We start from the raw sequence: 13192 nt of genomic DNA, 5'->3' as shown, positions 1-13192 counted from the left end.
CAACATCTTGTAGTTCATCTGTTTATTTTTTGCTTGAAACTAAAAAATGTTTGATGAATTGAAACATCTAAGTTTGATGAAAAACAAAAAAATGGAAGAAATGAAAGAAGCTGCTCACACATGACTACCAGTTGGTTTTAGCTATCGAGTTGTCAACAGAAAGCACTAAATCTTTAATGCATGTGATAAATAACAGAAAAGGGGATGTAGAGCTCTCTTAGCATTACGACAACTAGATAACAAGGTCATGAAAAAGTTTTAAATGAAACCAAATAGCGAGGGACAGGGAAGTAGGTCAGCTATGCTAGCTTGACTTAGACAATCGTAACATGTAGATGTGCTGCATGTTACGATGCAGCACATCAGATAAAAAATAAAATAAGGCGAGTTTTTTTTTATGTTGAATCCTGATAGACCAGTGGAGCTGCCGTCAGTCAGTTACTATGGCAACAGGTGTATATGTGTGTGTGTGTGTGTGTGTGTGTGCGCGCGCGCGTGTGTAGAGTGGGCGACGCAGAGAATGCGAATAAAGAAGAATATGAATATTTTGGTTTTTTTGTGTTATATTTTTCACTTTGCTGTGTGGAGCTGCACTGAATTAATAATACCAACATGTCCAGGTTTCATTTTGATAACAAATTTGTTCCACAGCGGTGATGTGGCTATGCAAAAAAATCGTCTTTTTGCCCTTCAGCTTTGTGCAAAATTTCCAGAATGTCCATATAATAGAAAACTTGTGAAAATTAAGGATTCTTGTACTGGAAGAAGAGGATTAAAACCAATTATTAACCAAAATAAATGCCACTGCTGACGTTAAAATGTTAAATACATGCAATTCAAATGAACATTAGAGAAAAGACAAGAAACGGTGTCAAACTTTCTGATACTTTCTGCGCTCTGCACTTCAACTATAAACAATAGTGTAGCAGAGAAACATAAACACACACCGGAGCATCTTGGTTATCAGTTGTTCTCTGGTGTACTCATCCAGGACACGCTGATCTCCTAGATAATGATTATGACTCTGCGGTTACACCAGCTTTCAGCCTACTAGACTCATTACACACAAATGGCTTTGGCACTTCTTGATTTTCATCGAGTGCCAGTAAATAAAGAAGAACAATAGGGCTGACTGTGCTGTGGTTTGCCCGCCGCACCCACACCGCAGCCAACATGCACGCAGTTATTGAAATGAGAAGGGGAAGGGAAGTGCCTCTTTGTTCGGAGATACAGCTGCAGATCAAACACAAACATGATAGTCCTCTTTGAAAATGGTTTATGCCAAACCGATGTTCCACTAAAACAGGACAAAAATGTGCTTTCAGTACGTGTGGCTTTTTAAAGTGAAAAAGCTAATTATATTTCTATATAGTTGAGCGTTATTTACCACTTGATTGAAACAATTTTAAAGAAGTTACTGAATAATCTCTGGTCATAAAATGTAATAGAGTAGCAGGTCGATCAATCACTGATAAAGAAAAGGATGACCACAGCATGATGCTGCCACCACCATGACGAGGGTGTTCTGACCAGGTCTAGGGGATTTTGTACGCTTTATCAACACAAACTAGTAGATATTTTTATAGTGGAAAGCAAGTAAAGTCTTTTTGGGTATGGACTTTGACTAGGCCGTTCTAACACATGAATATGCTATAATACGAGTCACTCCATTGCAACTCTGACAGATTTTCTTCATTTTACCTCCGATTAGCTTCCTTGTTCCTAAAGAAAAGCCATCACCACAGCATGATGCTGCCACCACCATGTTTCACTCTTTGCATAAAGGACAAAATTATAAAATATAAGATATTTAATATTATGTACATAGATATATTTTTATATTATAAAATATGGAATATTTTATATCTACAAAATATTGTGATTTTATTATAATAGCATATTATGAAATCATAATGACTTCATTGGTGCAATATTATGAATTTATTCTTGAAATCTGACTTTATTCTCATGTTACGACTTAAGACTCACAATATGAATTTATTCTCATTATACTACAACTTTGTTATTATAACAACTTTATTTTTGTAATTTCATTGTCATTAACCGCTGGCAAATATTTATAGTTATTGGGAAAACTAAGCGCCTATATCCTGCTTCAAAGGATGTATGCGCTTTGAAGCAGCTTTGTGCCACAAAGCACACAAGTGCCAGGAAAATGGCACACAAGTGCTAATAATCAACACATATTTTTAATCAATAATCTGCAACTATGTGGAAGTAGGAGTTGGGGATTTTCCTGCCATCAAGCCACAAAGAAATGTCCAAAGCAGCATGAAAAGCTCAGAAAAAGAATCGACAGCAAACCTAATTTCAACTGTCAAAGATCCAAACTCTTCAGCTGATCTACAACAAAAGGTCAATGTGGCCTAGTCAAAGTCCAGATCTAAAACTGAGAAGAGCAGGACCTCAAAACAGTTAACGAATGTCCACAAAATGAACTGATGCTGAAGCATTCTGCGTTTACGGACTGTGACTTGATGATTTCATCTCTGGAGGAAATGACGTCATCTCATGTTTCCTCTTACAAAACACCATATGAGACACATCTCTACCAGCAATTAATATACAGAAGAAGAAGAAACAAATAGCTGTAAACAAATGCTGGTTTGCATAAAAATTTAGAAAATACAGCAAATTTATGAAACAGTGTTCTTAAAACTGAGTTGATTTTTTTTCCCAAAAAAGGTGTGAACGTCTGGATTATTGTGTTTAGATGAGTGGGAACTATGGTTAATATGACATCATTTCAATGGAAGAAGCTGCACAAATAGTTGTAAATAAATGACTTTTTACATAAAAATGCAGTAAATTTATAAAATAATTCTTAAAACAATTTTTAAAAAAAAAACAGTTGTGAAATCCGTGACTATTTTTTAGAAAAAGAGAATATTTGAACAATATGTCAACCAAATAGGAGGAGTTGCATAAATAGTTATAAATACATTATTTTTTGTATAAAAATGCATCAATATATTGCAAATTTACTAAACAATGTTCTTAAAACAAAAGTATTTTTGGAAAAAATGTGTGAAATTATGGATTTTCTTTTGACAAACTGGATATTTGAATAATAGGTTATATAACATTATTCAAATTATACAAGTACTTATACTTATAAAATACAGCAAATGTATAAAATGTTCTCCAAACAAAAGGTTTTTCACAAACAAAGGGTAAAATCTGAGATTATTTTTAGTTAAGCAGCACATCTGGACAATAGATTATGTAAGTTTTCAATAAAAGGAGTTGCATAAAAAGCCTTAACTAAATGCTTTTTGGCACAAAAATGCAGTAAATTACAGCAAAATCAAGTAAACGTTTTTTGTTTTTTTTTTGCAAAAAATATTTGAAATTCAGGATTATTTTTTTAGGTAAGTGGGATATTTGAACAACGGGTTATTTAAAGAAAGTAACCAAGCATCGACTTCAGCTGCAGGCCGACAGCTTGTGGTCTCTAATTTATGTAGCTTCACCCTGAATGGGAGCAGGGAAAGACGGAGTGGGAGAGGGGGAAAAGGTTTGTGGTTCTTTGTTTTTATCAGCCTGCTGCACCGGCAGGAAACACACGTCTAATTACACACACACACGCACACACGCGCACACACACCCCCACACACACGCGCACACACACACACACACACACACACACACACACACACACACACACACACACACACACACACACACACACAGACACACACACACACACACACGCAGGTTTGCATGCTTCCAGACAACATGGTCATTTCCTGTGACACTGTGTATTTACTGCTTGAAATTAACAGAGAAAAACCAGCTTAAAGAGTGAAAATCTCAACATTTATTAATACAAATCCCTTCACACGCTCGTGAAGTAATGCGGGGAAAGCCGATTATGTAACCTTTAATTCACGCATTAATCCAAGCGTGTCCAACTCTTTTGTCTAAGCGGTGTGTGCCGCGAAGCGCTCCGGGCCAAAAGGGGAACTTCAGGAACGAGTCAGTTGATATTTAAAACTGCAGTAGAAAGAGATAAATTAACTTCTCAAAAAAAGGACTGTTTATTTGAACAGCAGGGCGGACTCTGTGGGGCAAAGAAAGACACAAGTCGGCCCTGCAGTAGCCAGCGCAGCATTAACCATTAACTTATACAATCACGACCAGAAGTGTTTATAGTGTTCGGGTAAATTGGGTGTTTAATTGGTCTCGACTTTTATTGCCTCATTTTCGGCCTAAGCGCTGCAGGTTGATGTCGAAAGCAGCATTTTGTGTAAAATAAAGCTGATAACTGAAAGTGAACAATCCACACATTTGAAGGAAACTCAAGAAAATATGAGAAACTCAGTCCTTAACCTGCAGCTTTAAACACAGATGTGTATATTAGATATACGTCAAGCGCCCTGTATGCAAATTCTTTGGTCAGGCTGCAAATTAGTGGTATTCCTGGCTTAAGTTTGCACAGAAAAGAGCTTTTTGTTGTTTGTAGATTGTGATCTTGCCAATCCGGGGGGAGAGAAATGCTCAGCATTATCTGTGCTACCAGAAAAGAAGAAGTGTGCGACATTAACGCATTTAAATTGGCCTGCCGCTCTGCCTATGAATGTGGCGGAGGTGCTGGAGTCCTGCGTCACGTATATATACCTGTGCAAGATGTGTACCTGCACCATTCGCTTTATTAGGACAGAAATGGCCTCCTCTGAGGGAAACACTCCGACCTATAAGATGGTGAGTTGTAAGAGTCCTCTACATACGCAACCAGGATGGTAATTTACTCAACTCTTTTCTATTTTAAGCCTGATTTCTCAGTTGTTTTTTTCCAGATGTCTTTAGACCCTGATATCAACCAACACTTTCAGGATGCAATAGATGTGATCCAGCAGCATTCACACAACGCATACTACGATCCAGGTACGTCCTGTTACATCTCAAGAGATCGAAAACATGTTCGATGAACATAATTTTAAACTTTCTCTTCCAGAGTGCAAATATTTCGAGACGCTGGGCAGCCAGCCGTCGTCTCTGCAGGTTCAGATGTCCTACCACGTCTTCGCACACCAATCTGACATCCCAGCTGTAGGCTACGACTGGAGCGAAACGGCTGTAAGTGTTACAAAGCACCTGCCTTTTGGAAAACGATGAACTTTAGTCTCAATTTTAACACTGAATCTTGAATCTCTTAGCAGCACTCCTGGCCTCAGGCCATCCCCGACGTCTCTTTGAGCCACTCGGTGCAGAACGATTCGCCGCATTTCTACTCCATCATCCCACCGCAGAGGAACAGCAAAGGTGATTTCATGTTGAGGCTTATAATCTGCAAAAACACAAAATCTTACCAAGGACTTTGTCATCATCCTAAAATGTTTTAGTTTAGGCAAAAAAAAAAAGAAAAAGAAAAAGAAAAAAATGTTTTTTTTTTATTTTTTTATTAAATCATCTTTTGGAAAGAAAAAAGTAGTAATTTTTTTTTCTATTTCCTAAATCACACTGGGCGATTATTTTAGAAAGGTGACATTTTTTCTTCTAGTTTCTAATGCAAATGTCTTTGCACAAAACTAACTTACAAGTAACTTTTCAGCAAGATATAGCAACTTGTTTAACGTAAATGATTCTTTAAAATTAATGAAAAAGTTCTGTTTCCACTGGCAGATTATTTAACTTAAAATAAGACATTTTCCCATGTTTGTTCCCATGCCAGTGGACTTACCACTTTTTCCATCAACTTTAATGAATCATTTATTTAAAGCAACCTGTTATATCTTATTGAAAAGTTACTTCTCACTCAGGTTTGTCTTATTTCAAGCGTACTAACCTACAGAAACCTTTCCTGCAAGAAATATTAGCTTGTTTTAAGTTAATAATTCCTTAATATTGAAGAACAAGTACTAATTTCATAAACTGCCAATGGAACTACAACTTTTTCATCAATATTAAGGAGTTATTAACTTAAAACAAGCTGTTATATCTTACTGGAAAGCTATTTTTATCTCAGTTTTGTCTTTTTTTAAGTGTACTAAGTCATATGGACTAGAAATTGTTAAGATTTTTGCATTTTGCAGTGTAAGACAGCAACTTTTGATTTTTAATCAGCACTAAACGGGTGTAAAATCCATGTTGGCAGGACGTAAGAAGCTGAGGTTGTACGAGTATCTCCATGAAGCCCTGAACGACCCCAACATGGGCGACTCGATACAGTGGACGGACAGCAGCAGCGGCACGTTCCACTTCATCTCCAAGAACAAAGAGAAGCTGGCCGAGTGCTGGGGCCAGCGCAAGGGCAACCGCAAAACCATGACCTACCAGAAGATGGCAAGAGCCCTGAGGAACTACAGCCGCACCGGCGAGATTGTCAAAGTGCGCCGCAAGCTCACCTACCAGTTCAACCCAGACATCCTGCACAGGCTCGGCTCGGCCCAGGTACCCATGCACCTGCAGCGCCCATCTGCGCAGGACGACGCCCACAGTCGGCAGGAAAGCCCGTCCGAGCAGAGCTACCCAGGGTCGGTGGCGGCGGCGGCGGCAGACTGGCACAGCTGGTACGGACACTACCAGCTTCAGGAAGACTACGACCTGGCGGCGAGCTTCACCTCACACAGCTCAGCCAAACTGTGAGCCGACAGGCAGCAGATCCTGAAAACGTTTTGTCGTTTGGAGGGACTCTCTAAAAGACTCGTCTGCATGTTGCACCTAAATGTTCTGTGGATGATCAGCTAAAAGCAGCACGCGATGTGGTCCAGTCATTTCAGCAGTTTCTGTAAATAATCTGTAAATATTGTCAAAAATGATGTTGAAATTGAAGTAAAAATTATGTTCTCGTTTTGATATGCGTCCTTATTTTGAAGTCTTTTTTATCTGAGCTGTTTTGTTCTACATGAAGAAACACATTTTTCTCTCAAAACTGTTTTGATAACTGTGTATTTTATTTGATATTTTGCTTATTTACGCAGTTATACTAATTTAATAGTGGAAAACAGCTCTGTTCATGCAAGTTATTGAAGACTATAAGGAGTGCATTGTATTATTATTACTGAGCTGACCTTTTAAAATTTCCAGTGGCATTTAATAAAATCACCTAACAGAGGATTAGATAAAAAGATTATCTGTAAATCTCCTGCAGGGCATAAAATCATCACTTTTAAACAATAAAAATAAGCTTTGCACCTATATAATTTGAACTCAAGGTTTAATTCTTATTGGAAACTTTAAAAAAAAATTAAAATATGAAAAATTTAGCCTAAAATATCTAACTGTGGAATAAATATATTAGAATTCAACCATTAATTAAAAAGCTTATTTATTTGCAACAACAATTTGTTGATGAAAACATTTTTTTAATTGTTTCAGTAAATGTTTTTTTCATTTGGAAAAAAAAAAACTGCATCCCTATGCTTTCTTTCTTTCTAAACTTTTCAACTGTGATGAATTATTACAAAAGCCACGCAGAATAAATAAAAACTCAGACACATCCTGAGGAAAAATATCTAATTTGACAATTAAGCTATTCAAGCTTTAATCCTTTTTGAACGTCATTAAAATTATATTGAAATATGTTTGAAAATGGTGGAATAAATGTAACAGAATTACACAATTTATTTTGTAGTTGATTTGTAAAAACAACTTGCTAATAAAAACATGTATTTTAAATGTTTTAATAAATGTTCTGCAAAAAAGAAGAAAAAAAACCTGCATCGCTGCGTTTTCTTCCTCCATGAATGAATTATTACAACAGAAAACATAAAAATTTAGACACATCCTGAGGAAAAGTGTGCCAGCCGTGGTGTTTTCTTTTTTCTCCTGAAATCGGAGCGCTGCGTTAAGGCTGCCTCCCGTTCTGGGTCTTATCTGCTCCAGCGGGGAGGATGTGGTCAGTGTCGGTGAGATGCCTGGTGGGGCTTTGTGGGATCGCTGGTCATTGTTTCAGGGAGTTCAGGCTGCAGGAGACGTTTGGTGGTGTGCTAACATGGGAGGGTATAAGAAGGGCTGCGAGTCTCAGAGTCACCTGGGTGAAACTGCAAAGACTGAACTACGCCAGATATTCATCGGTGATGGTAAAGAGCACACAAGCTTCACTTTAACTGCATTAATTATGTCCTAATATTAACTTTAAAACTGTATCAGAATTCTTTCCAGGACACCCAGTCGGACTTGGAAGTGATTTTAGAGTTTCTGGAGGAATACTACAGACAAAGCATTCCAGAAAATGGTACGAAAAACAACCAGAGGTTAATTTTAATAAACAATTTCAACTGATTTTGTTTTTACTTTTTTTTTTTTCCCAGCAGAAAATGAATCTTGTGTTTCAGTTGAGTCTGTGCATGGAGGAGATGTGGCTGTGGGTCAAACCTGTGATGAAAACTGGGCATACCATGATGCATCTGTAAGCGCACGCACGCACGCACGCACGCACGCACGCACGCACGCACGCACGCACGCACGCACGCACGCACGCACGCACGTTTGTTTCCCTGTTAATGTTCAACAAATTAAACTAGAAATCTTTTCACAGGTGCACCTAAATATAATATGAATAAAATGTTAATTTAGTTTAGTAATTTAGTTTAGAAAGGAAAATTTATGTGTAGTCACAATGAATTTTGACAATTTGAACTAACAGCCTATGAAAAACCAAGAATCTGAATATTACATAAAAAAAAAAAATTAATACAGAAATCTTACGCAAGGCCCTATTAAATCTTAAGATGGCAGTATCCCAGAGTTTAACAGGAAATTTAGTGGAAGGAAAAAGTGTAGGTTGGTGCAGGTTGAATGTCTGATTTCATCTCAGGGGGAAAAAAAGGCCTGAAATGTTGGTCAGATGTTCAAAGCACAGCTTTTTTTAGGTGGAAGTAATTTCTGCTTTTAACTCTGAAGGCCTTCAAGACTGGAGGAAAAGTGGAGAAATGCAAAAGTTGTCATTAGCTGCGTTTCCACTACAAATGTGCCTAGACTTAGCTAATGTCAAAAAACAACACAATTTTGAAATTGTGCTTTCAGTAGTTAACAAAAATAAATTAAACCAATCAGTCTGTGTGTAAGGAATCTATGCAAGCTGCACTTTTTGAACAAAATTAATAAATTAAATGAGTTTTTTGTTGACATTCTCATTTTCTGACTCCATCACAGGACGTCAAGCCTGTGTTTCAGACCTTCCTAAACCATGATGCCCGAGCCGTCTTTGGCCAAAGCACAACAGCGACATTGTCTGAGTGTGGGTCAGTGCCAAACTTTGTTTCAGCGAGACAATCATCCAAACACCCGGCCGCTGCAGCAGGGAGGGGTGAGTTCTCCTTTTTTTCCTGGTCATTAGACGCTGTTATTGTCACAGTTGCTATTAGCCTGGGGGAAATAATACCAAGAGAGCAAATAAGAGACCTGCCCTTTACTGTAAAACACAATGGAGCTGTGCTTGGCTTAGCGCACTAGCTTATTTTACATATCTATCAGATAACCGCAGTGTTTACAAGTCGTGGCCACTGACATGCAGATCTATGATCTCTTAAGAGATTTTCTGGGAATGGATGTAGTTGAGGGAATGATTAACTGTAACCAGCATTAACTGCTATGAATTTTCTATTAAACCTCTCCCCTTTAAATCCCCTTTCGTCACGTGTGCCGCTCACAGTTTGCTCAACACCTGCAGGCAGAAGGCTGCGGCTCTTCCACTTCCTGTTTGAGATGCTGCAGGACCCAAGCATGGCTCACTGCCTGTCCTGGGCGCCGGCGCCGCCCGGCGTGTTCAGCTTCTCCTCCAGGAACAAGGACCAGGTGGCGGCGCTCTGGGGCCAGAGGAAGGGCAACAAGAGGCCCATGACGTACCAGAAGATGTCCCGCGCTCTGAGGAACTACGCCCGGTCGGGTCACATCTTCAAGGTGAAGAAAAAACTCACCTACCAGTTCAGCCGGGACACGCTGACATCGCTGCAGAAAGGCCACGGAGGAGATCCGTAGATCTACTGTACACTCTCTCTTTTCACATTTTACTGCGGTGTAAATACAGAACTAAATAAAAACTTGCTGTCACATTAAATTTATTGTTTAAGTACACTTTGCTGTAATTCCTCTCTTAAAACACATGATGAACACAACCAACATGGGTGTAAATGAACGGTTCTTTTTCTAGAAATTACTTGAACAAGTTTAAATTTGTCCAAGCTGAAGCTGCTGCCCTCGCAACCCGACCCCAGATAAGCGGAAGAAAATGGATGGATGGACGGACGGACGGATGGATGGATGGAAGTTTAAATTTGTTGTGTATTTTCAAAATTATACACACAGGCTAAGGTATTTACATACACAATGCAACAACACAATCTTAGGTTGTATTGCAAATATCTTAGTACACTTGAAATAACAAAGCTGACTTACAAATAACTTTTCAGCAAGATATGCAAGCTTGTTTTAAGTAAATAACTCCTTAACATTGATGAAAATATCTTATTTTAAGTTAAAGATTTCATTAGTGGAACCTTTTCATGAATGTTAAAGAATTGCTGACTTAAAAGACGGTTTTTAATCTTTTTGAAAAGTTACTTATAAGTTAATTTTGTCTTATTTTAAGTGCACTAAAGGAAGTAGAAATACATCATGATGAAATGACTGAAGTGCACTGCAAAAACACAAAGTCTTACCAAGTACTTTTGGCAACTATTTTAGTTCACTTGAAATAAGACAAAACTAACTTACAAGTAACTTTTCAGCAAAAAGTATCAACTTCTTTTAAGTAAATAATTTCTTAATCTTAAAGCGCTAATTCTGCTGTCAAATTATTTCATTTATAATAAGACATTTTCTTATGTTGTAAGTGAAATAACCTGCAAATTAATCAGTACTTTTTAATCAGTATTAAGGAATTAGTGACTTAAAACAAGCTCCGATATCTTGCTCTAGAAATTAGACAAAATATGTTTGGTAAGATTCTGCGTTTTTACAGTGCACCCACACTGACATTAAACTGAGTGAAATTGGGAACCCCAGTTTCTTTCAATTAAACAAAATTTTTACTCAAGACATTATCATTTTAAGGATATGAATAAATGTTTCTAGAGGTCATCAAAGGTCAACCAGTGCATTTAGATTTAAAAAATAAAACAATCAACTGTGTTGCACTGCAAAACCTGAAAATATTACCAAGTATTTTTGGTCTAGTTTCTAGTCCAAATATCTTAGTACACTTAAAATAAGACAAAATTAACGCAGAAGTAACTTTTCAGTTAGGAGTGGGAGATTGATTCAAGTCAATAATTCCTTAAAATTGATGAAAAACTACTTGTACCAGTTTATTTTTCTTAAAATATGGGGAAAATGTTTTGTTTGCAATAGAAATCCTGTTAAAGCACCTGGTAGCATTAACAGTGTTTCACTTAATGTGACTGAATGATTTCCTCTGATTATTGTGTTTGCACAGAAAGTCTCTGAGGTTTGAATCCAAACCTGTTTTTATTTTCGAAGCCTGTTAGTTGATGTTTTTGCTCTCAGCTGGATGTAATATGGAGGAAGTCGACACGTACCTTATAAACCAGAGGGTGTCAGTGTAGTCCTTCTCAAAGCTGCTCCTTCATGTTTCGGTTTCTTCTTATGTTGCACAAATTACCAACTGGATATGCCAGCGTCAGGCCCACTTCCCCATATCCACCATTTACTGAAACGCAAAAGTGGAAGTCTGAAAAAAATGAAATTACAAAAGTTTTTCCAACATTTTCTCACATTATAACCACAAACATTTATGTATTTGTGTGAAGTAAAGAATAACTGTAAAGTGGAAGGAAGAGATACAAAGTTTACAATGTAAAATCTGAATAGTGTGGCCTGCATTTGGATTCACCTGAATAAGATTCAGTAAAACCAGAAAAAAGCAAACATTTAGAGGCTGCAAAAATCTAGAGACTGGGGCAGTTGTTCAACTTCCATCAAGACAACAACCATAAAAACCCAGAACTAAATAAAATTGAAGATTTGTTTACAGCAGACTGGGCTTGAATTAAAGGAACTCAATCTATTGATGTTCAAATCTCCCAAATAAAACAAGTCTTGAAGCTGCATTTGCAGCAAAGTGCAGTTTTGCAAAGAATTGACCCAACAAATTTAATCAAAAGCAACTTTGTTGGAGTTAGAGTCCCTCCAGACGTTTGAGCACTCCTGTTGAACTGCAGAGTTCTGGGCTTATTGTCGGTCGTTTCCTGCAGCTTTGGCATTTAATCTCTCTTCAACCCCATCAAAGCACAGACCTGACATATCATTTAAGTTTGATGAGCCAAACGGTTCAACCAGGACTATTATAATTCACAATAAAATTCTCCACATGCACGTGTCAAATGTCAAGGTTTATGATGGCTTTCTAAGTATAGAGCATTTTGCCTCCCTCCAGGCATCTCCCCTGTATTTATTCTCTGGGTCTGTAAGCCTGCTGTTCTTGGCAAGCATTCCACCTGGATTAAATCGATGTCTGGAATCTGCACCAGCTCCCTGCTTGTCATGTTTAACTTTTCTTTCAATATAAATCAACAGATTCCCTGAATGTGCTGCACTTCGTTTGAGAATGACGTCAGCCCGAAACCCGTGACCATGACGACACCTTTTCCTTTTATATCCCACCCCACTGCTATTGTTGTTCGTCTGTCAAGGGAATAACCCCAAAATAAGCAGGAGGAGCTCAACGAAACCAAAATACAGCTGCAATAACATCAGCAAATACTTATCTCTGGAACTCAAGTGACAGAGATAATTTCACATTCTGAACAAATGGAGGATGAAAATAGTTTAATTTCGGTTAATCTTCAAGAAAAGAGCCTGAAAACCTTAAAATAAATTTACTAACTAGATGCAAACAGCCGTCTTCAATACATTGCTGTTTAAATTGATTGTGTCATTTAAACTAATGGATTTAACATGACGTTTGTTTAAGGTTTTAGCTTCCTGAAATAATGGCCGAAGTCACTTTTTTTCTTTTTTTCTTTTCTTTAAGTGATTATGGCAACAACAAAAAAAAAACACACAAAAAACCAAGAAGATATTTTAGGCACAAACAATCACTATTATTATTTTAGGAAGGTGATGATCTGATACTTATGAGCCAAGGACATAAAAAACTAGTAATATTTTGATTATTTTACACAATAAATGTGCTATAATTGCAGCACAGAGCTCCACCACGGAGAGGAGGAGCATTCCTCCTCCCAATATAAGCCCTTAAAGCCAG

The 13192-nt window shown here is 37.6% G+C and overlaps 2 protein-coding genes across 4 annotated transcripts; both read left to right on the top strand.

Annotated features, from left to right (window-relative positions):
- The first annotated feature begins 4590 nt into the window (after positions 1–4590).
- Positions 4591–6819, top strand: spic (Spi-C transcription factor (Spi-1/PU.1 related)). 3 transcript variants are annotated; one of them, XM_014981275.2, is made up of 5 exons: positions 4591–4725; positions 4807–4908; positions 4979–5100; positions 5181–5286; positions 6119–6819. In XM_014981275.2, exons 2-5 carry the CDS (start codon positions 4821–4823, stop codon positions 6607–6609), a joined length of 807 nt encoding a protein of 268 aa, XP_014836761.2. In that variant the 5' UTR covers positions 4591–4725; positions 4807–4820; the 3' UTR covers positions 6610–6819. The 3 variants fall into 3 exon arrangements, with proteins under 3 accessions (XP_014836761.2, XP_014836760.2, XP_014836759.2); XM_014981274.2 differs by having other exon boundaries at positions 4618–4725; positions 4821–4908; positions 5184–5286; XM_014981273.2 differs by having other exon boundaries at positions 4661–4725; positions 4821–4908.
- A 1057-nt stretch (positions 6820–7876) lies between these two features.
- spi2 (Spi-2 proto-oncogene) lies at positions 7877–10084 on the top strand. The gene is made up of 5 exons (XM_088003534.1): positions 7877–7965; positions 8052–8200; positions 8280–8374; positions 9121–9274; positions 9620–10084. Exons 1-5 carry the CDS (start codon positions 7877–7879, stop codon positions 9943–9945), a joined length of 813 nt encoding a protein of 270 aa, XP_087859660.1. The 3' UTR covers positions 9946–10084.
- Positions 10085–13192: the final 3108 nt, after the last annotated feature.

This window comes from Poecilia mexicana, unplaced genomic scaffold (assembly GCF_051168715.1).
Source record: "Poecilia mexicana isolate PSO_F unplaced genomic scaffold, ASM5116871v1 scaffold_23, whole genome shotgun sequence".
Taxonomy (NCBI): Eukaryota; Metazoa; Chordata; class Actinopteri; order Cyprinodontiformes; family Poeciliidae; genus Poecilia; species Poecilia mexicana.
Note: the sequence above shows the minus strand (reverse complement) of the source record. Positions and strands in the feature narration are given on the sequence as shown.

Excerpts from the sequence above, each read along its gene's own strand:
- spic (XM_014981274.2), top strand. The coding sequence starts at position 4,651 with ATGTGTACCTGCACCATTCGCTTTATTAGGACAGAAATGGCCTCCTCT. Across the intron at positions 4,726-4,820 it reads ACACTCCGACCTATAAGATG|ATGTCTTTAGACCCTGATAT; the intron begins GTGAGTTGTAAG and ends GTTTTTTTCCAG. Across the intron at positions 5,287-6,118 it reads ACCGCAGAGGAACAGCAAAG|GACGTAAGAAGCTGAGGTTG; the intron begins GTGATTTCATGT and ends CCATGTTGGCAG.
- spi2 (XM_088003534.1), top strand. The coding sequence starts at position 7,877 with ATGCCTGGTGGGGCTTTGTGGGATCGCTGGTCATTGTTTCAGGGAGTT. Across the intron at positions 8,375-9,120 it reads GGGCATACCATGATGCATCT|GACGTCAAGCCTGTGTTTCA; the intron begins GTAAGCGCACGC and ends ACTCCATCACAG. Across the intron at positions 9,275-9,619 it reads GGCCGCTGCAGCAGGGAGGG|TTTGCTCAACACCTGCAGGC; the intron begins GTGAGTTCTCCT and ends TGCCGCTCACAG.